The sequence below is a fragment of the Cherax quadricarinatus genome, chromosome 22, assembly GCF_038502225.1.
Source record: "Cherax quadricarinatus isolate ZL_2023a chromosome 22, ASM3850222v1, whole genome shotgun sequence".
Taxonomy (NCBI): domain Eukaryota; kingdom Metazoa; phylum Arthropoda; class Malacostraca; order Decapoda; family Parastacidae; genus Cherax; species Cherax quadricarinatus.
The window spans coordinates 28,573,089-28,596,443 of record NC_091313.1 but is presented as its reverse complement, the minus strand read 5'-3'; the positions used below and the strand labels follow the sequence as shown (position 1 = coordinate 28,596,443).

Sequence of the window (23,355 nt, the reverse complement as noted above, 5' to 3'; positions counted from 1 at the left end):
CAGGGAGTAAATCAGGCAAGCGGCAAAATGAGAAGCAGGGCCAAGAGCTGGGCCTCGCCCCCTGCAATCACGAATAGGCGGGTACACACTAAGACAAGAAGCTAAGACAAATACCAGAGAATCAGGCAGGAATAACAGGGAGGGCACTAGAGAGGATGAAGGAATGCTTAACAGGAACAAAACAACGACTGACTGTCCGGGAAGAGGCGTCGGAACGGTAGTGTGACGAGTGGAAATCCCGCCAATGGTATGGGTCAACGCTGGCATTCTTTTACTTTGCCTTTGAGAGAATTTTTCCCTATCATCTAACGCTAGACTTGCAACATTTCATAGCTCCTGACGCAGGAGACTGCAAAAGCTCTTGCGCTAAACCTTTGCATACCAGTGTGGCTTGTTTTACATTATTAAGCTCGCTTGTTTGTGATTATTTACATAATCAAAGACGTGTCGCCAACTAGTGACTTTTGCAATTCAGTAGAGATGATGTACGGCGACATTAGAGGATGAGACAATTAGTCCCTCTGCGTTGCAGAACTAGACCCAGAAGACAGTAAAATATGAGGTGATCTGTCTCTCAACCTGGAAGCCGGAGTTCAGTATCTTAGTACTGATGAATCTTAGCCAGTGTTGTAGACTTATATTGTAATAATACTTGTCGGCTGTTGTGCCGGAGATTGGAATTCCAGCCGAGGTATGTAGCCTGGGTTCTGGTAAACGACATTCAGGGGAAAAAACTGGGAAATCAACATTTGGAGCTGTTTCCAATTTCTCCGTATATCCTATGATAGAATATTCTAATGTTAGAGTATGAAAGGAATGAAAATAAGGATAGTGTGTTAGGCAAATGGACAAATATAATACATTAATGGCACTTTATTGCAGGCTATTTTTCGCTCACATTAAGGCTTGACAAAGCTCCTGCCGAGAGAAATGTTTCCTAAATGTTGTATACGAGTTCATTCACCTCACTGTAATATCATTATTGGTTACCAGTCATAAAACAGTACTAGAGAGCAGGTGGTATCTGTGAGTTAAGATGGCTAGTAAAGTCGATGTGTGGCGGCAGCAGTAAATTATTAATTAGAGATTTGTGCATGGGAGGTGTGTACGTTGGGGTGTGTGGAGGAAGACTATATGAAGGTAATGTACTGTCGAAATTAGCATTGTATGATGCTTTTTAAGTTAGGGGTTGTCGAGATCCCATTTGAGCTTTGTCTCTCCCATGAATGGGTATATGGCCTCAAATGTTTCTGTGGTCAGGGCAGTGGTTTGTTGTCTCCTGAAGAGGAGGGAAGGGGGTGTATGTATGTACAGATGGGGTAGTGGAAGTATGCGAATTAGACTAATAGAAAAAGGATATTGTGAAGGGACTATAGGATGGTAGGAAGTTTTGGACTGCCGTTTTTTCGAGTGTTTGAAGATGGTGGTGGATGCATCAAAGGAACCGCCGAAGAAGAGTGTTCTGGTGGAGAGTATAAACATTGGCAGAGATCAAAGAAGTAGGAACGACAGCGGAGAGGATTTAATAAGAATGTTGGGCACCTCTGGAATAGGATATTCATAATATTTTTTCCCTTGGAGACGAAGCTGGGTTACCGACCTACTGTATGACAGGCAATCTTTTTCATTTAAGATACTGTAATTCGTTTTCTCAGAGGATAACGGGGTCACCAAGACGAACACACAGGATGTTCTTCTCTGTAGTTAAGACGAGAAGGAGGTTGGTCTCAGGAAGGATTTTTATAATAAGCTTTTCTGCTGACTGGACAACAGTTCTGCCTGTAATCTGAAACATTTTGCAGATTTAAAATAAATTAGACTATTATTAAAGCATTAGTAAATGTAGGCCAGAGTGGAGAACCAGCTGTAACTCCATCAATCTGAATATAAAAAGAGTCATGAACACACAATTTTAAAGAAGATTTCAATTGTTGTTTTTAAGTCCCTGTTCCACATCAGAGTCAACAAAATAATGAAATAACATAAAGTTGTTGGGTAAACAGAGACCAGATAACAAAACCAGCCATTATAACAGAATATATTATTAATTTTGAATTTTTTAGTTTAATTCTCTTCACCTTAGATTATTAGTCTTTATACAGTATATACAGACTCTGAAACCAGCACCTAATATATATATATATATATATATATATATATATATATATATATATATATATATATATATATATATATATATATATATATATATATATATATATATATATATATATATATATATATATATATATATATATATATATGAATGTGTGTGTGTGTGTGTGTTTCTATGTCGTGATCAATTATGGGATGTAAAGACTTTCATTTAGTAGGTTGATTAATTAAGGGTATAGATGTTAAGGGCCATGTGTGCATTCAGTGATACTTGTTGGTTTCACAGGTGACAGGTTACAGGTGTAAAGTTGAAGTCAGTTGCCAAAGATTATCTGAAAAATATTTTCAAGAGACTTAAGTGCGTTAATATCAATGAAAATGGTCACTTCGTCTCTCTGTGTTTGACAATGGCGAGTGGAGATAAATGCTCTGGTGGTAGTCACCCCCGTCACCTTTGCTCTATAAGGCTGGTAAAGTGGAGTTAGTGAAGGAAGTGGATTTGGTGTTTAGCAGCAGGTGGGTGGGATCCGACGTGGCTATGGGACGTAAAGACACAAGTGGTGAGCCTAAATATTTTCCGCGGCAGTTGCTGTCCACGAGAGCAGCTCTCAGCGGAGTGCCATTACCGAGAGCAACTGACCTGACGCTGCTGTTGTGGAAGGGACGGTCCAGTCTTTTTGCATGCCACGATGATGGTTCTACACCATCTCTGGTCCACCCTCTGGGTTCGTTACCCACTGCCTTCCTCACTCTACATTTACCGGATTGTCATGCTCCTTCTGATGCTCCTCTTCTACGGCGTCTACGCTAATAAGGTATGTACGGGAGGCCACCGGTGATTTGTGTGGGTGGGAAGTTCTAGCGGTGAACTGTGTGAAAGTGTGGTGCTTTTAGTGACCTGAGCGGGGAGGGAAGTTCCGTTCGTGATCTGCGTTGGCGAAGAAGTTCCGTCAGTGTCTTGAGTGTGAGGGAAAGATTTCGTCAGTGACCTGTGTGTGTGTGTGTGTGTGTGTGTGTGTGTGTGTGTGTGTGTGTGTGTGTGTGTGTGTGTGTGTGTGATGCAAGCTTTGAAAAGAAGCATGGGAACGAACGACCTTCAGAACTATGTAACCCTGTACCAACATATCCATGACTTTAACCTCGGTGGAATAGAATATTTAGAAATGAGTAAATGACACTTCTATCACTGTTGCACTACTACTATTACTGTGCAAGAAAGGTATAAAATACCGACAATATGAAAGTTAAGACACATGTGCAACAGCTGGATATCTTTATTGTAGACGTTTCGCCATCCAGTGGCTTTATCAATACAGATTCTAGGACATAATAGGAAGACAGTAGAACTATATACAAAAGATGAGGTAATCAGTCCCTCAGCCTTGGAGTTAGTGTTCACAGCATCGTGGTGGAGGAGAATCTGGAGCAAAGGCAAGAAGACTGGCGGTTATATAGGCGTCAGTGGATAAGGACGGGCAGCAGACGAGGGTATAGTCACTGGTAGGCGGGATTCCCCAGTGGAAGTAGGTCCTTCCCAACTTGTCAGACACTGCAACATCATGGAATCTTGGTTCAGAGGACATCTACAAGACCTTCTTCACGGCTGCTACAACTAACCCATCTCTTTGGGAAGGACCTACTTCCACTGGGGAATCCCGCCTACCAGTGACTATACCCTCGTCTGCTGCCCGTCCTTATCCACTGACGCCTATATAACCGCCAGTCTTCTTGCCTTTGCTCCAGATTCTCCTCCACCACGATGCTGTGAACACTAACTCCAAGGCTGAGGGACTGATTACCTCATCTTTTGTATATAGTTCTACTGTCTTCCTATTATGTCCTAGAATCTGTATTGATAAAGCCACTGGATGGCGAAACGTCTACAATAAAGATATCCAGATGTTGCACATGTGTCTTAACTTTCACTACTATTACTACTAATAATAATAACCACCACCATCACCACCACCACCACCACCACCACCACCACCACCACCACCACCACTACTACTACTGCAATAATACTATTACTCCCTCCCATTCTACCACTCCCGCTCACAGCCCCCCTCTCTTATATATTCTGGCTCCCATCCCTTCACATTTCTTTATGTGACTAACTGATGGTCCAAGTCCAAGTCAGCCTCCTACCTGCGGGTTATTTGAGTAATGCTTCCATTCCTGTGGGTTACTTGAGGATATCCTCTCTCTCCGCCCTATATTTACCAGCACAAGCTAGCCCGTTAGTCACACCAAGTTGTAAGTGAAGCGTACTGCTCTAATTACATAAATATTTACATGTAAATATGGAGCGTATGTGTAATTTATTTATTTATTTATTTATTTATTTATAATTTGAGCACACTTACAGAGGTACAAAAAAAAAAAAAATACAGATAAGAGCAGCATGCCAAAGCCACTTATACTATGCATAGCATTACGGGCTGGCTTAAAATTAACTTAAGATTAACTAAGCAATGATGAAATCAGTGAAAAACATTAATGTAAACTGATTACTATAAAGCACAAGTGAGTATTACAAAGACAGGTCATATGGTTGCATGCATTGTTGTAAATTCAGTAGAATGGAGTATTCTGTTAGGTAGTGAATTTAAAAAATAATAAAGTTAGATTGGGTTTTAGGTTTAACATTTATGTGATATAATTGTGAGAAACATTTAAGATATACAATTTATAAGGTTCAGTTATTCAGTATTTATTTGGTTTTGGGTGAGTAAGTGATCTTTGAGAAGAGACTTGAATTTATAAACAGGTAGTGTTTCTTTTATATTAACAGGTAATGAATTCCAGATTTTAGGGCCTTTTATGTGCATTGAGTTTTTGCATAGCGTGAGATGGACACGAGGAATATCAAAGAGTGATCTGTGCCTTGTGTTATGGTCATGTGTTCTGTTGAGGTTGGCAAGGAGATGTTTGAGGGGAGGGTTAATATCAGAGTTGAGTGTTCTATGTATGTAATAGGTGCAGTAATAAGTATGGATGTTTTGTATGGTGAGTAGGTTGAGTGTATTGAATATTGGTGGAGTGTGCTGCCTGTAGTGAGAATTTGTTATCATTCTAACTGCAGCCTTTTGTTGGGTAATTAGTGGTCTGAGATGGTTACTTGTTGTTGAGCCCCATGCACAAATTCCATAGGTGAGATAGGGGTAAATAAGAGAGTGATATAGGGCCAGGAGGGCTGACTGTGGAGCATAGTACCGTATCTTCGATAGTATGCCTACAGTCTTGGAAATTTTCTTAGAAATTTGTTGTATATGTGTATGAAATTTGAGTCTATTATCAAGGTGGATTCCTAAGAATTTTCCCTCTGTTAGCTTTGTGATAGGTGATCCGTTTATCTTGCAAACTTACCCTCCTTCATACATCACCAAATCTCTATGATGCTGTGAATCTGTCTTTTTATGTGTCTATAATTCCCCATAATAATATAACTGTGTGGACCGAAGGAGCCTTGAAGTTTCTTCCGAGAAATGATTCCCGTCCTACTGAACCCCGACTGACCAAATTCCTGACGAGAGAAGAGAGCGCGACCTTCCTATCAAAACCAGGGTGCACGTACTGTTGTGATCACACAACTTTATGATCATACTCTGTACCTTTCTTTCACGTTAAATAACAAAAAAAAGCACAATACCGTGACTGGAACGATACACAAATAACCCGCACACAGAAGAGAGGAGCTTACAACGACGTTTCGGTCCGACTTGGACCATTTACAAAGTCACACTGACTTTTTTTCACGTTATTATACCACATTACCAGTTGTGAATCCAAATGAAGAAAATAAATACATTGTAAGTAATACTTACGTGAAGAGGTTACTTCAATTAACAACGTCTCAAGCACACAGTTCGCCCACTGTGTAGGCGAGCTGTTAAGATAAGATAAGATAAGATTTGTTGGGATTTTCAACCGGGATGGGGGGGGGGTTAGCCATTCAGGATATACCAACACAGCGCGTCATCAGGGACTGTCTCTTTAATTCCATTGGGGTCCATTAATCTTGTAACCCCATCCCCCCAGGATACGACCCAAAACAGTCGACTAACACTCGGGTGTCTACCTACTTCTAGGTGAACAGGGACAGCAGGGGTAAAGAAAAATTCCTAACGCCTCACCCGTGCCGGAGAGCCAGCGAATCCCGGTCCCTCTGAATGTGAGTTGAAGACGTCAATAAAGGTACCCAGTGCCTACAAGCGTCACTGACGCCAACACCTCTGCTGTGTGCTGGTTACAAACACAAATTCAAATTCAAAATTTTGCTTATTTTTATGCGCTAGGCCTGGTCACAGACCGAGCCGCGGGGCATTGATTCCCGTATGGTTAGACACAAAAGAAAGTTATTACTATATAATGGATACTAGACGAGAGTCATTAAGGCTCCAAGTCACTGTACACCACAGTCAGGGATATTTTATTACTAAATCAGTGATTAAAGTAATCTGTCAATGCGTATATACACATAGAGAGAAACATACTTCTTGCTATATATATGTAAATCATCGTATGAAATAAATGAAATTCCCGATGCGTAGTGCAGCAGGTGTCCTCTTGGTGATGAGTGACTCGAGACCCACCAGGCATTCTGATATACACAGTCAGATAACCCCTATTTAAGGCTGGTGAACAGTCACCCGTTTGACTGTCTTATCAACAGTGAAATGCTGATTGTTATTAAGAGGCTGGGGCTGCTGGGGCTGCTGGGGCTGCTGGGGCTGCTGGGGCTGCTGGGGCTGCTGGGGCTGCTGGGGCTGCTGGGGCTGCTGGGGCTGTTGGGGCTGCTGGGGCTGTTGGGGCTGTTGGAGCTGCTGGGGCTGCTGGGGCTGCTGGGGCTGCTGGGGCTGCTGGGGCTGTTGGAGCTGGTGGGGCTGCTGGAGCTGCTGGGGCTGCTGGGGCTGCTGGGGCTGTTGGGGCTGCTGGGGCTGCTGGGGCTGTTGGAGCTGCTGGGGCTGCTGGGGCTGCTGGGGCTGCTGGGGCTGCTGGGGCTGCTGGGGCTGTTGGCTCTTCTGTACTCTCTGGTGTCGTTACACAGACTTCAAGTTCACCATAATTAACCTCTTACGTAATGTTATTTATATTTTAATTTGTTTTACGTTTTTCATTATATAATTTTTGAATCACGTAATACACAGATAATTTGCACATAGGAGAATGAAACTTATGGCGACGTTTCGGTCCGACTTGGATAAACTCAAAGCCAAATAATCAATAAATTCAAGATTCCAATGTCTGTTCATCCCTATTTTAGCCTGTTACCAGAATCTTGTATATCATAATAATAATGATAATTAATAAAAATAATAATAATAATAATAATAATAATAATAATAATAATAATAATAATAATAATAATAATAATAATAATAATAATAATAATAATAATTATTATTATTATTATTATTATTATTATTATTATTATTATTATTATTATTATTATTATTATTATTATTATTAATAGTGATTCTAGGTTTTATAATTCTCAGTCTGGCTTCGACAATTTCTCCTTGCGAGAGCTGATCCTCTCTAGAAACATAAGAACATAAGAAAGAAGGAACACTGCAACAGGCCTACTGGGCTATGCGAGGCAGCTCCAATTCTCCCACTGGCTTAAGCCACTGCCTTGACCTAGGGAGGTCAGACACATCACTTAAGGGAGGAGCACTGCATCCCACCTAGTAGCACCAGCTAGTCAGGTCCAACTCACACCCACCCACACCCACTCATGTATGTATCCAACCTATTTTTAAAACTACGCAACGTCTTAGCGTCTATGACGGTACTCGGGAGTTTGTTCCACTCATCCACAACTCTATTACCAAACCAGTGCTTTCCTGCATCCTTCCTGAATCTGATTTTTTCCAATTTAAAGCCATTGCTGCGAGTCCTGTCTATGTTAGATATTTTCAGCACGCTATTTACATCCCCTTTATTAATTCTTGTTTTCCATTTATACACCTCAATCATATCCCACCTAATTCTACGCCTTTAGAGAGAGTGCAGATTCAGGGCCCTCAGTCTATCCTCATATGGAAGATTTCTGATACATGGGATCATCCTCCTTTGTACGTTTTCCTGAGCAGCATAGTCTAAATGAGGCCTAACCAAGGATATATAGAGTTGAAGAACAACCTGAGGACTTCTATTATTTATACTTCTAGATATGAAGCCAAGAATTCTGTTAGCTTTATTGCGAACATTAATGCACTGTTGTCTTGGTTTTAGATTACTGCTAACCAGAACTCCTAAATCCTTTTCGCAATCAGTAATATTAAGATCTACATTATTTAGTTTATATATGGCATGCTTATTTTCCTTTCCAACATTTAGAACTTTGCATTTGTCTAAGTTAAACTGCATCTGCCACTTCTCCGACCACTGCACTTTTCTATATTCATTTTTTCCATGTAAATAGTTGTGTGATGTATTCTATCGAAAACTTTTTTTTCAATATAAATATATTCAGTCAGCTTGTTTCTAGCATTCACCTGGAGTATACCTGGAGAGGGTTTCAGGGGTCAACGCCCCCGCGGTCCGCACTGTTTCTGCGCCTTCTTACAGTCAAGGAACATGCAGTCTATCGGTCTCTGTTACTCTGTGTAGTATATGTGTGTGTGTGTGTGTGTGTGTGTGTGTGTGTGTGTGTGTGTGTGTGTGTGTGTGTGTGTGTGTGTGTGTGTGTGTGTGTGTGTGTGTGTGTGTGTGTGTGTATGTGTGTGTGTGTGTACTCACCTAATTGTACTCACCTAATTGTGGTTGCAGGGGTCGAGACTCAGCTCCTGGCCCCGCCTCTTCACTGATCGCTACAGGATCCTCTCTCTCTCTGCTTCCTGAGCTTTGTCATACCTCTTCTTAAAACTATGTATGGTTCCTGCCTCCACTACTTCACTTGCTAGGCTATTCCACTTCCTGACAACTCTATGACTGAAGAAATACTTCCTAACGTCCATGTGACTCGTCTGAGTAGTCTTGTGTGTGTGTGTGTGTGTGTGTGTGTGTGTGTGTGTGTGTCGTTCAGCGTGAGAGCGATGGAGGCTCGATCCTTCGTTCGCTAAATCGAGAGAGAGATATGCTACCTGGCTGTTTACTTAACCTCCCTCCCTTCTTCCCCCATTCCCCCGGGATGCTTCCTTAGAGAGAGAGTAGATGATTATTGTATTCACAGAAGGAACGCTAAGCCCGTCCCACATCCTGGGTCAAGAACTCTTCACCGGCATCAGGACACTTTCCACGATGGGTTAAATATTCCACATTAAATGTTAACACTGAACTGGGGTTTCAAGGCCTGAGCTTGCTACCATCTGCAGCTCACAAGACTGCAATCCCCACGAGCCCCTTTGAGGCGGGGTAGATGGCAGACCAGAGGCCTAGCTTCTCCCTACGAGCCCCGTGAGGGCGGGGAATGTGGCTAGGCCTGGGGACACTTGGTCCCAAAGATGAGGAGGTACTGTACCTCCTCCCATGGGAGACTTAAGTCTCGAGACACTCCCCAGATAGGGAGCCAAGGCCGGGTCACCACTACTTGGAAAAGACCCGGGCGGGGAGAATACTGGCGAATAAAAAAAAAAAAAAAAAAAAAAAACACTGAACTCCGCAAAGCTGTTACTGCGCGTTAATCTGCCTGACACCGCATGTGCAGGTTACTGGGACGAAAGGAGGTTAATATATCGTGAGTGTGGTTGACAGGTGTGGCTCGCCTGGCAGGTGCGAGAGTGCACGTCTTCTCTCGTAGATCCAAGGCTATTATTGGCATTTGTCGTAGAAATGACTGAGTGGTTTCCCTGCTCTATGTAAACTGGGAGAATCGCCCGCTCCTCTCATTTTAATAAATAAATAAATGACATAACAATAACAGTAAATAAGGGTAGGAATCTTTATTATGAAGACGTTTCTCCAACCAGTGACGTTTTCAATTCGGTACAGATGTTATATATTGGCGAAATGTCTTCATGATAGACATATCCAGGTATTGTATATGTGTCTTATCCATCAACTTGTTCGAATTTGTTACCATTGACTTAATAGTAAAAAATAGTGAAAGAGAAAAACATATATACATACTTTCCAAGTTCAAAAAGATTATATATCAGAATGGTACAATACACAAATAACCCGCACATAGGAGAGAGCTTACCACGACGCTGGACCATTTACAAGTTTCTGTCTCTCCTACCTGTGGGTTATTTGTGTAACGAAGTGGTATCACTGCTGAAGAAACTCTTGTGAGTTTTAAACTCAGAGTACGTAGAGCGAGCGATGGACAGTGAGACCGCTTCCTGTGCACCTCGAGAGAGTTGCATTTCTTGTTGGTACTGCAGGCGCATCCATAAGTTTCCTGACCTTGCGGAAGATGGATATATTATAGCCAGCTTGTTCCACAGGTGTAGCTGCTGCCCTCTTGCAGGTGTGAAAGAGCGTACATCATATATCACAGATCATCTATCACTGCAAGTATTTTCTTCGTCAGGAGAAATGGGGAAAATTTCGCCTGACGGGTGAGGATCTTCCTCAGTAGGTCACCATAAAATCACCTATTTAGTGGAGCCTTTGGTCATTTCTCCCTTGTTCGCCACCAGCTTATCAGCGCGCCTCTTAAAATATAAGTATCATATAGCAATCGTTGCGGTATTTAGCTGATAAGTGCCTCGTTTACAGGCGAGATCCATCAGTGTTAATGGGCACCTCATTTAATGATATGAGACGACTGAATGGTAGAATATATGAGGCTAATTATTAACAACATGTCAAGGTCATTCAAACCACGGGACGTCGAACCCACCTTCATGATAACCACTAACATCAGTGATAACCATTAACTTTTTTGATAACTACTAACATTTGTGATAACCATTAATATCTATGATGACCACTAACGTGTATAATAGCCACTAACAATTATGATAATCACTAACGACTATGATAACCACTAACAACTATGATAACCACTAACAACTGTGATAACCACTAACAACTGTGATAACCACTAACAACTATGATAACTGCTAACAATTATAACACTCTAGCTCTTCCAGCTAGTCAAGTTAAGCTCTGTCAGGTCTGGCTAGTAACTCAGTGGAAGATTCTGTGAACGAAACTTCGCACTGAGAATAGGAATCTTAGCTTGGTAATACAAATGAGTTGGAATGCATTATGAGTGGCATTTTTATGCTTCTAACTCATTTCTCTTTCCCCAGCATGTCTATATACCTCATTTACACTCTCTTAAGGTGAATCTAAAAGACTGAGTGGCAACAGTATTGAAGAAACGATTTGATGACGCTCTAATAGAGCGAGACGTTGCCTCAGTAAAAGCTTGATTTACAGTGTGTGTCTTCAACTATCTTTCTCCAGCAATGTATCTAATTCCCCATTCTCTCCCTCCCCCTCCCCAGGATGTCTACGATGATAACGCGGTGTTCTACAGAAAAGGTGAGGGCAGTCAGCTACTTCGATGCGTCGCTCGACTTCGATTTTCAGTGTCGCCGAATATCACAGGATCTCTTGTGGGTTTGAGATGCAACGAGACTTCCCGAAAAGTCTGGGAAAAGGACGTGCCCAACCAGATTGTCTCATCTGAGAAACCATTATTGTTCGCCTGCAAAGAAATTTATTCAGCGCCTTGGTGGCCACCGAGCTGGGACAGATTAGTTTCAGGTTGCCGAAAGCTGGACCCGTCTTCATCTTCGTTGTCGTCGGCGAATAGTTCCACCTCTTATAACAGAACTGGTTCCGAGAACTGTTACTGTCTGAAACCTTCGGGTAACAACTGTTACTGCCTCGTGCGTCACCGGTTACACGTTAATGAGATCATGAACTGTTTGTGTGAAGACTTTAGTTTCCCAGGCAGAAGCATCTCAAGCAGCGATAGTAGCTATTTCTCTGGCAGTGATTGCATCTGCGAGCCAAGTAGTAGCAGCAGTTCAAGTAGCAGTATCTCAAGTGACAGCAGTTACTCCCCAAGCACTGACTGCATCTGTGAGCCAAGAAGCACTAGTAGTAGCAGCAGCAGCAGCTCGAGTAGCAGTATCTCAAGTGATAGCAATTACTCCCCAAGTATTGATTGCATCTGTGAACCAAGAAGCAATAGTAGTAGTAGTAGTAGCAGCAGCAGCTCGAGTAGCAGTATCTCAAGTGATAGCAATTACTCCCCAAGTATTGATTGCATCTGTGAACCAAGAAGCAATAGTAGTAGTAGTAGTAGCAGCAGCAGCTCGAGTAGCAGTATCTCAAGTGATAGCAATTACGTCCCAAGTATTGATTGCATCTGTGAGTCCAATAGTAGTAGTCATAGTAGCAGCTCAAGTAGCAGTACCTCAAGTGGCAGCAGTTGCTCCTCAAGCATTGACTGTATCTGTGAACCGAGAAGTATTTCGTCTTTATCAAGTTTAAGTCGTTCCTCTTCAAGTTCCAGTAGCCACTCATCAGTTTTTATTAAATCTTCCTCATCAAGTTCAAGACATTTGCCAAATTGTGGCGGCTCTTCTCCAGGATCCAGCAGTTTCTCTTCAAGCTCTAGCTCTTCAACAAATTCCTGCAGCTCATCCCCCTCATTATCTAGCAGTCAATCTTCATTATATTCCAAGAGTGCATTATTAATTTCTTCTTGGTCTGTCCCATTCAGCTCTGATACATCTGTCTCATCAAGTGCTATAAGTTATTTCTCACCAAGTTCTAGTAGTACTTTATTACTATATTCTAATATTTCTTCTGCCTCATTAAGTTCCAGAACCCCTTCCTCATCAAGATCTAGTAATTCTCACGTGTCAATTTCCAACAGTTCTTCCAGTTTCTCCTCATCAAGTATGAACTTTTCTTCCCTATCACATTCCAGCAGTTCTCACTCAGTTCACTGTAGTTCATCCTCACTAATATTCAGCAGTTTTGGTTCAACAGGTTCAAACAGTTCATCTGTACCAATATTCAGTAGTTCTCTCTCATCCAGTTGTAGTAGTTCTTTCTCATCAAATTACAGTACTTCAGTTTTACCAAGAACCAGTAGTTCTTCACCAACAGCATCCAGAAGTTCTTCCAGCTCTTCCTTATCGTATTCAAGTAGCATTTCGTCAGAAAAATTAAGCAGTTCTCCCTCATCAAGTTCGAACAGTTCTTTCTCATTAGCTTCCAGTAGTTCTTCCTCAATAAGTTTCAGTCGCTCTTCCTCATCAAGTTCTTGCATTTCCTCCCTACTGAGTTCCAGTAGTTCTCTGTTAATTTCAAAAAGTTTTTTCTCGTCAACTTCTGGAATTTCTTTCCCAGCAAGTTCCGGTAGTTTTTCCTTAACAAGTTCGAGAAGTCCTTCATCTTCCCGCGGTTCTTCTGCAGGTTCCAAGATGCCTTCCATTTTAAGTTCCATAATTTCGTCTTCATCAAGTTCTTTGAGGTTTGCCACAGTAAGTTCCAGTAGTTTTTCCTTATCAAGTTCCAGGAGTTCTTCATCGGAAAGTTTCAACGTTTCGTCTTTATCAAGTTCCAATTTTTCATCATTATTAAGTTCAACTAGGTCTTCCTTATCAGTTTCCAATTCTTTAATAAGAAATTCAAGTAGCTCTTCCTTTTCAAGTTCCAAAATAGGTTCTAGTAGTTCTTTATTATGTTCTATGAGTTGGTCATTATCATGTTTCAGAAAATCTTCATTAAAAAGTTCCAGCAGTTCTTCTTCAGCGAGTTCTAGTAATTCTCCTTTCACAAATTCCAGCAGTTCTCCCACACTGGTTTCCTGCAGTTCTTTCTCATCAAGCTTGAATAGTTCTTCCTCATCAAGCTTGGGCAGTTCTTACTCATCAGGCTTGAACAATTCTTACTCATCAAGCTTGAGCAGTTCTTACTCATCAGACTTGAGTAGTTCTTACTCATCAGGCGTGAGCAGTTCTTACTCATCAGGCGTGAGCAGTTCTTACTCATCAGGCTTGTGCAGTTCTTACTTATCAGGCTTGTGTAGTTCTTACTCATCAGGCTTGTGCAGTTCTTACTCATCAGGCGTGAGCAGTTCTTACTCATCAGGCTTGAGCAGTTCTTACTCATCAGGCGTGAGGAGTTCTTACTCATCAGGCTTGTGCAGTTCTTCCTCATCAATCTTGAGCTGTTCTTCCTCATCAAGACTGAACAGTTCTTTCTCACCAATTTCCACCAGTTCTTCCTTAACGAGTTCAAGAAAATCTTCCTCAACGAATTCTAGCAGTTCTTCTTTATCAAGGTCCGGTAGTTCTTCCTTAACTTCCAGTAGTTCTCCCTCACTGGAATCCAGCAGACATTCCAGGTTAAAGTACAGAAGTTCTTACTCATCAAATTTCAGTAGTTATACCATATTAAGCATTAGTTGTTCCCTCATGTCATGTTCTGGTTGTTCTTCCGGAATAGAATCCAGTAGTTTTCCTCCTTCAAGTTCCAGTATTACTTTCATATCAAGTTCCAGTAGTTTAAGTAGTTCTTCTTTCATTAGTACTAATGGTTCTTATTCAAGTTTCAGAACATCTTCCCCATTTATTTCAAGAAGTTCTAATTTAACGGGTTTCAGTCTGTCTTTCTTTGTAAGTTCCAGTAGTTCCACATCAGTAAGTTCCAATAGTTCCACATCAATAAGTTCCAGTAGTTCCACATCAGTGAGTTCCAGTAGTTCAACTGCATTAAGTTCCAGTAGTTCCACTGTGGAAAGTTCCAGGAGATCCACATCAGTAAGTTTCAGTAGTTCAATTGCAGTAAGTTCCAGCAATTCCACATCAGTAAGTTCCAGTAGTTTCACAACAGTAAGTTCCAGTAGTTCCACTGCAGTAAGTTCCAGCAGTTCTGCTGTAGTAAATTCTTGTAGTTCCACGTCAGTAAGTTTCAGTAGTTCAACTGCAGTAAGTTCCAGTAGTTCCACATCAGTAAGTTCCAGTAGTTCAGCTGCAGTAAGTTCCAGTAGTTCCACTGCAGTAAGTTCCAGTAGTTCCACTGCAGTAAGTTCCAGTAGTTCCACTGCAGTAAGTTCCAGTCGTTCCACTGCAGTAAGTTCCAGTAGTTCCACATCAGTAAGCTACAGTAGTTCCATATCAGTAAGTTCCAGTAGTTTCACTGCAGTAAGTTCCAGTAGTTCTGCACCAGTAAGTTCCAGCAGTTCCGCTGCAGTAAATTTCAGTAGTTCCACATCAGTAAGTTTCAGTAGTTCATCTGCAGTAAGTTCCAGTAATTCAAATGCAGTAAGTTCCAGTAGTTCCACATCAGTAAGTTCCAGTAGTTCCACGTCAGTAAGTTTCAGTAGTTCCACGTCAGTAAGTTCCAGTAGTTCAGCTGCAGTAAGTTCCAGTAGTTCCACTTCATTAAGTTCCAGTAGATCCGAATCAGTAAGTTCCAGTAGTTCCACATCAGTAAGTTCTATTAGTTCCCCTGCAGTAAGTTTCAGTAGTTCCACATCAACAAGTTTCAGTAGTTCAGCTGCAGTAAGTTCCAGTAGTTCCACTTCATTAAGTTCCAGTAGATCCGTATCAGTAAGTTCCAGTAGTTCCACATCAGTAAGTTCTATTAGTTCCCCTGCAGTAAGTTCCAGTAGTTCCACATTAATAAGTTCCAGTAGTTTCATATCAGTAAGTTCCAGTAGTTCCACATCAGTAAGTTCCAGTAGTTCCACTGCAGTAAGTTCCAGTAGTTCCACATCAGTGAGTTCCAGTAGTTCAACTTCATTAAGTTCCAGTAGTTTCACTGTGGAAAGTTCCAGGAGTTCAACATCAGTAAGTTCCAATAGCTTCACAGCAGTAAGTTCCAGTAGTTCCACTGCAGTAAGTTCCAGTAGTTCCACTGCAGTAAGTTCCAGTAGTTCCACTGCAGTAAGTTCCAGTAGTTCCACTGCAGTAAGTATATGTTCCAGTAGTTCTGCTGCAGCAAATTCTTGTAGTTACACGTCAGTAAGTTTCAGTAGTTCATCTGCAGTAAGTTCCAGTAGTTCAACTGCAGTAAGTTCCAGTAGTTCCACATCAGTAAATTTCAGTAGTTCCACATCAGTAAGTTCCAGTAGTTCCACTGCAGTAAGTTCCAGTAGTTCCACTGCAGTAAGTTCCAGTAGTTCCATTGCAGTAAGTATATGTTCCAGTAGTTCTGCTGCAGCAAATTCTTGTAGTTACACGTCAGTAAGTTTCAGTAGTTCATCTGCAGTAAGTTCCAGTAGTTCAACTGCAGTAAGTTCCAGTAGTTCCACATCAGTAAATTTCAGTAGTTCCACATCAGTAAGTTCCAGTAGTTCAACTGCAGTAAGTTCCAGTAGTTCTACATCAGTAAGTTCCAGTAGATCCATATCAGTAAGTTCCAGTAGTTCCACTGCAGTAAGTTCCAGTAATTCCACATCAGTAAGTTCCAGTAGATCCATATCAGTAAGTTCTATTAGTTCCACTGCAGTAAGTTCCATTAGTTCCACATCAATGAGTTTCAGTAGTTCCACTGCAGTAAGTTCCAGTAGTTCCACTGCAGTAAGTTCCAGTAATTCCACATCAGTAAGTTCCAGTAGTTCCATATCAATAAGTTCTATTAGTTCCACTGCAGTAAGTTCCAGTAGTTCCATATCAGTAAGTTCCAGTAGTTCCACATCAGTAAGTTCCAGTAGTTCCACTGCAGTAAATTCCAGCAGTTCCACATCAGTGAGTTCCAGTAGTTCCACTGTGGAAAGTTCCAGTAGTTCCATATCAATAAGTTCTATTAGTTCCACTGCACTAAGTTCCAGTAGTTCCATATCAGTAAGTTCCAGTAGTTCCACATCAGTAAGTTACAGTAGTTCCACTGCAGTAAGTTCCAGTAGTTCCACATCAGTAAGTTCCAGTCGTTCCACTGCAGTAAGTTCCAGTAGTTCCACATCAGTAAGTTACAGCAGTTCCACGTCAGTAAGTTCCAGTAGTTCAGCTGCAGTAAGTTCCAGTAGTTCCACTGCAGTAAATTCCAGTAGTTCCACATCAGTAAGTTTCAGTAGTTCAACTGCAGTAAGTTCCAGTAGTTCCACATCAGTAAGTTCCAGTAGTTCCACATCAGTAAGTTTCAGTAGTTCCACGTCAGTAAGTTCCAGTAGTTCAGCTGCAGTAAGTTCCAGTAGTTCCACTTCATTAAGTTCCAGTAGATCCGTATCAGTAAGTTCCAGTAGTTCCACATCAGTAAGTTCTATTAGTTCCACTGCAGTAAGTTTCAGTAGTTCCACATCAACAAGTTTCAGTAGTTCAACTGCAGTAAGTTCCAGTAGTTCCACATTAATAAGTTCCAGTAGTTCCATATCAGTAAGTTCCCGTAGTTCCACATCAGTAAGTTCCAGTAGTTCCACATCAGTAAGTTCCAGTAGTTCTGCTGCAGTAAGTTCCAGCAGTTCCACATCAGTAAGTTCCAGTAGCTTCACAGCAGTAAGTTCCAGTATTTCCACTGCAGTAAGTTCCAGTAGTTCCACTGCAGTAAGTTCCAGTAGTTCCACTGCAGTAAGTTCCAGTAGTTCCACTGCAGTAAGTTCCAGTAGTTCTGCTGCAGCAAATTCTTGTAGTTACACGTCAGTAAGTTTCAGTAGTTCATCTGCAGTAAGTTCCAGTAGTTCAACTGCAGTAAGTTCCAGTAGTTCCACATCAGTAAATTTCAGTAGTTCCACATCAGTAAGTTCCAGTAGCTCCACTGCATTAAGTTCCAGTAGTTCTACATCAGTAAGTTCCAGTAGTTCCACTGCATTAAGTTTCAGTAGTTCCACATCAGTAAGTTCCAGTAGCTCCACTGCATTAAGTTTCAGTAGTTCCACATCAGTAAGTTCCAGTAGTTCCATATCAGTAAGTTCCAGTAGTTCCACTGCAGTAAGTTCCAGTAATTCCATATCAGTAAGTTCCAGTAGTTCCATATCAGTAAGTTCCAGTAGTTCCACTGCAGTAAGTTCCAGTAGTTCCACATCAGTAAGTTCCAGTAGTTCCACTGTGGAAAGTTTCAGTAGTTCTACATCAGTAAGTTCCAGTAGTTCAACTGCAGTAAGTTCCAGTAGTTCCACATCAGTAAGTTCCAGTAGTTCAACTGCAGTAAGTTCCAGTAGTTCCACATCAGTAAGTTCCAGTAGTTCAACTGCAGTAAGTTCCAGTAGTTCCACATCAGTAAGTTCCAGTAGTTCAACTGCAGTAAGTTCCAGTAGTTCCACATCAGTAAGTTCCAGTAGTTCAACTGCAGTAAGTTCCAGTAGTTCCACATCAGTAAGTTCCAGTAGTTCAACTGCAGTAAGTTCCAGTAGTTCCACATCAGTAAGTTCCAGTAGTTCAACTGCAGTAAGTTCCAGTAGTTCCACATCAGTAAGTTCCAGTAGTTCAACTGCAGTAAGTTCCAGTAGTTTCATATCAGTAAGTTCCAGTAGTTCAACTGCAGTAAGTTCCAGTAGTTTCATATCAGTAAGTTCCAGTAGTTCAACTGCAGTAAGTTCCAGTAGTTTCATATCAGTAAGTTCCAGTAGTTCCACTGCAGTAAGTTTCAGTAGTTCCACATCAGTAAGTTCCAGTAGTTCCACTGCAGTAAGTTCTAGTAGTTCCACTGCAGTAAGTTTCAGTAGTTCCACTGCAATAAGTTTTAGTAGTTCCACTGCAGTAAGTTCCAGTAGTTCCACTGCAGTAAGTTTCAGTAGTTCCACATCAGTAAGTTCCAGTAGTTCCACTGCAATAAGTTTTAGTAGTTCCACTGTGGAAAGTTTCAGTAGTTCTACATCAGTAAGTTCTAATAGTACCACTGCAGTAAATTTCTTCTCAGGTTCTAGTAGTCTCTCCTTATCAATATCCAGTAGTTTTTCCTTCACAAGTTCTAGTAGTTCTTTCTTGTTGATATACAGTAGTTCTTTTATCACAAGGTCTAGTAGTTCTTCTTTATTAATATCCAGTAGTTCTTTATCAAGTTCTAGCAATTCTTCCTTATTAGTATCCAGTAGTTCTTTCTTTACAAGTTCCAGTACTTCTAGTAGTTCTTCCTTATTGATATTCAGTAGTTCTTCACTCATAAGTTCTAGAAGTTCTTCCTTCACAAGTTCTAGTAGTTCTTCCTTATTAATATCCAGCAGTTCTTCTTTCTCAAGGTCTAGTAGTTCCTTCGGAAGTTTGAGTATTTCTTTCACAAGTTCTTGTAGTCCTGTCTTATTAAGACTGAGTAATTCTTCCTTCACAAATTATAGTAGTTCTTCCTTATTAAGTTCTAGTAGCTCTTTCTTCACAAGTTCTAATTGCTCCTCGGTCATAGGTTCTAGTAGTTCATCCTTAATAATATCAGGTAGGTCTTCCTTTGCAAGTTCTAGAAGTTCTTCTTTATTAATATCCAGTAGTTCTTCCGCCACAAGTTCTAGTAGTTCTTCCTTAGCAAGTTCTAGTAGTTCTCTATTAATGTCCAGTTCTTCCTTCACAAGCCCTAGTAATTCTTCCTTATTAATATCCGGTAGTTCTTCTTTCATAAGTTGTAGTAGTTCTTACTTTTTAATATCTAATAGTTCTTCCTTCACAAGTTCTAGTAGTTTCTCGTTCACAAGTTCTAGCAATTCTTCCTTATTAAGATCCAATAGTTCTTCCTTCACAAGTTCCCTTAGTTCTTCCTTCACAAGTTCCAGAACTTCTTACTTCACAAGTTCTAGTTCTTCCTTATTGATTGCCAATAGTTCTTCCTTCATAAGTTCTTGTAGTTCTTCCTTCACAAGTTCTTGTAGTTCTTCCTTCACAAGTTCTTTTAGTTCTTCCTTCACAGGTTCTTTTATGTCTTCTTTCACAAGTACTAGTAGTTCGTCCTTAATATCTGTCAGTTCTTCCTTCACAAGCTCTAGTTGTTTTTCGCTATTAATGTCCAGAAGTTCTTCCATGACAAGTTCTAGTAGTTCTTCCTTCACAAGTTCTAGTAGTTCTCCCTTCATAAGTTCTAACAGTTCTCTCTTATTAATATCCAGTAGTTCTTCGTTATCAAGGAACAGCAATTCTTTAACAAGTTTCAACAGTTCCTCTGAATTAAGTTCAAATTATTCTTCCTTATCAACATTAAGTAGTTCTTCAGGTTCTAGTTGGTCTTCTTTGTCAAATTTCAGTAGTTCTTCATTATCAAATTCCGGGAGATCTTCCTCAACAATATTCAGCAGTTATTCCTTATCAAGAAAGAGTTTCTTCTCATCAAGTTCTATTATCTTTTCCCTAAAAAATTTCGGAACTTCATACTCATCAAAAACGATTATGTTTATGTCTTCCTTATCAAGTTTGCATAGATCTTTCTTATCAAGTTCAAGTTTAACAAGCTCCAGAAATTCTTCCTCCTTAGGTCTCAACAGTTCTTCAGTAAGTTCCACTCTCTCTTCCTTATCAAGTTTCATTTGTTCTTCCTCATTAAGTTACAGTAGTTTTTTCTTATCAAGAGCTAAAAGTTCTAACTGTTTAAGTTCGATAAGCTCATTATTATCCAGTTCAGGTAAATCATCTTTAACATCCAGTAGTTCTTTCCTATCAAAGTTCAGTTCTTCCTCATCAAGATCCAGTAGTAGTTTCTCATCAAGTTTCAGTAGTTCTTCAAGTTCTAGTAGTTCTTCAAGTTTCATTAATTTCTCAAGTTCTGTTTTTTCAAGTTTCAATACTTCATCAAGTACTAGCAGCTACTTGTTAAGTTCCAGAAGTTCTTTCTCCTCAAGATATATTAGTTTATCAACTTCAAAACTGAGTTGTTCTTTCTCAGTAAGTGTTATTTGTTCTTCCTCATCAAGTTCTAGTAGTTCTCCTATATTGAGTTCTAACAGATCTTCCTTATCAAAATCCAAAATTGCTTCCACATCACCTTCTAAAATTTCATTCTCACCAAGTTCCAGTCTTTCTTCCTCATGTTCTATAATTTCCTTCTCATCAGGTGCCAGCGTTTCTTCCTCATCAGTGTCTAACATTTCTTTCTCACCAAGTTGCAGTGTAAATTACTTATCAGGTTCTAACATATCTTTCTCATCGAGTTGCAGTGTTTCTTCCTCATCAAGTCTGAGCGTTACTACCCAAGCACCTTCTATTTGTTCTTCTTTATCAAGAATCAGTAATTCTTACTCATCACTAACCAGTACTTCTTCCCCATCAGTAACCAGAAGTTCTTCCTCATCAGTAACCATTAGTTCTTATTCATCACTAACAAGTTGTTCTTCCTCCTCACTAACCAGGAGTTCTTCACCATCACTTAGGAGCAGTTCGCCCTCACGAGTAACCAATAGTTCTTCCCAAACGCTAACCAGTAGTTCTTACACGTCACTAACCAGTAACTCGACCGCATTACTAACCGGAAGTAGTTTCTCATCACTTACCAGTAGTTCTTCACCATCACTAACCAGTAGTTCTAACTCATCAGTAACCAGCAGTAAGTCCTCATCAGTAAACGGTAGTTCTTTCTCATCACTAACCAGTAGTTCTTCCACATCACTAAACAATAGTTCTTCCTTATCAATAATAAGTAGTTCCTCCCAATCACTAAAGAGTAGTTCTTTCCAATCACTAACCAGTAGTTCTTCAATATCCAGCAGTTCTTCCCCAATACTAAAAAATAGTTCTTCCTTATCATTAGCCAGTAGTTATTCCTCATCACTAACCAGTAGTTCTTCCTCATCAGTAACCAGCATTTCTTCTTCATCACTAAACAGTAGTTCTTACTCATCAGTAACCAGTAGTTATTCTTCATCACTAACCAGTAGATCTTCCTCACCATTAACCAGTAGTTATTCCTCATCACTAACCAGTAGTTCTTTCTCATCATTAACCAGTAGTTCTTCCTCATCACTAACCAGCAATTCTTCCTCATCAATAATCAGAGGTTCTTCCTCATCAGTAACCACTATTTCTTCCTCGTCACTAACCAGTAGTTCTTCCTCATCATTAACCAGTAGTTCTTCCTCATCACTAACCAGTAGATCTTTCCCACCACTAGCCAGTAGTTCTTCCCGATCACTAAGCAGCAGTTCTTCCTCATCACTAACCAGTAGTTTTTCAAGATCACCAGCAAGTAGTTCTTCCCATTCACTATCCAGTAGTTCTTCCTCATCACCAATCAGTAGTTTTTCCCCATCACTAGAAAATAGTTCTTCCCATTCACTAACCTGTAGCTCTTCCCCATCACTAACCAATAGACCTTTCTATTCAGTAACAAGTAGTTCTTCCCATTCATTAACCAGTAGTTCTTCCCTATTAATAACCAGTAGTTCCTCCCCATCAGAAACCAGTAGATCTTCCCCATCACTAACCAGTAATTCTTCCCCATCACTAAGAAGTTCTTCACCATCGCTGACCAGTAGCTCTTCCTCATTAGTATCCAGTAGTTCTTCCTCATCACTAACCAGTAGTTTTTACCCATCACCAGTAAGTAGTTCTTCCCATTCACTAATCAGCAGTTCTACCCCATCACTAACCAGTTCTTCGAGTTCAGTAAAGAGTAGTTCTTCCTCACCCCTACCCAGTAGTTCTTTCCTATCACTAATCAGTATTTCTTCCTCATCATTAACCAGTAGTTACTCCCCGTCACTAACCAGTAGCATTTCAATATCACTAGCAAGTAGTTCTTCCCATTCACTATCCCGTAGTTCTTCCCCATCACTAACCAGAAGTTCTTCCCCATCACTAACCGGTATTTCTTCCCCATTACTAACCAATAGTTCTTCCCATTCACTAACTAGTAATTCTTCCCCATTACTAACCAATAGTTCTTCCTATTCACTAACCCGTATTTCTTCCCCATCACTAACCAGAAGTTCTTCCTCATTACTAACCAGTAGTTCTTCCCCACTACTAACCAGTAGTTCATTCCGATCACTAACCAGTAGTTCTTCCCCATTACTAACTAGTAGTTCTTCCTCATCACTGACAAGTAGATCTTCCCCATCACTAACCAGTAGTCCTTCCCCATCATTAACAAGTAGTTCCTCACCATCACTAAACAGTATTTCTTCCCCATCACTAGCCAGTAGTTCTTCCCAATCACTAATCAGTAGCTCTAACTCATCAGAAACCATTAGTACTTCCTCATCAGTAACCAGTAGCTCTTCCCCATCACTAAGCAATAGTTATTTCTCATCAATAACCAGTAGTTCCTCCATATCATTAAACAATAGTTCTTCCTCATCAAAAACCATTAGTTCTTCCCAATCACTAAAGAGTAGTTCTTCCCAATCACTAACCAGTAGTTCTTCCTCCTCACGAACCAGTAATTCTTCCTCCTCACGATCCAGTAGTTCTTCCTCGTCAGCAACCTGTAGCTCTTACTCATCACTAACCAGCAGTTCTTCCTCAT

At 40.6% G+C, this 23,355-nt stretch overlaps 1 protein-coding gene across 1 annotated transcript; it reads left to right on the top strand.

Moving 5' to 3' along the window:
* The first annotated feature begins 11,483 nt into the window (after positions 1-11,483).
* Positions 11,484-14,305, top strand: LOC128689581 (uncharacterized). The gene is made up of 3 exons (XM_070087704.1): positions 11,484-12,700; positions 12,860-13,336; positions 14,083-14,305. The coding sequence occupies exons 1-3, from the start codon at positions 11,484-11,486 to the stop codon at positions 14,303-14,305; spliced, it is 1,917 nt and encodes a 638-aa protein (XP_069943805.1).
* The last annotated feature ends 9,050 nt before the right edge of the window (positions 14,306-23,355 follow it).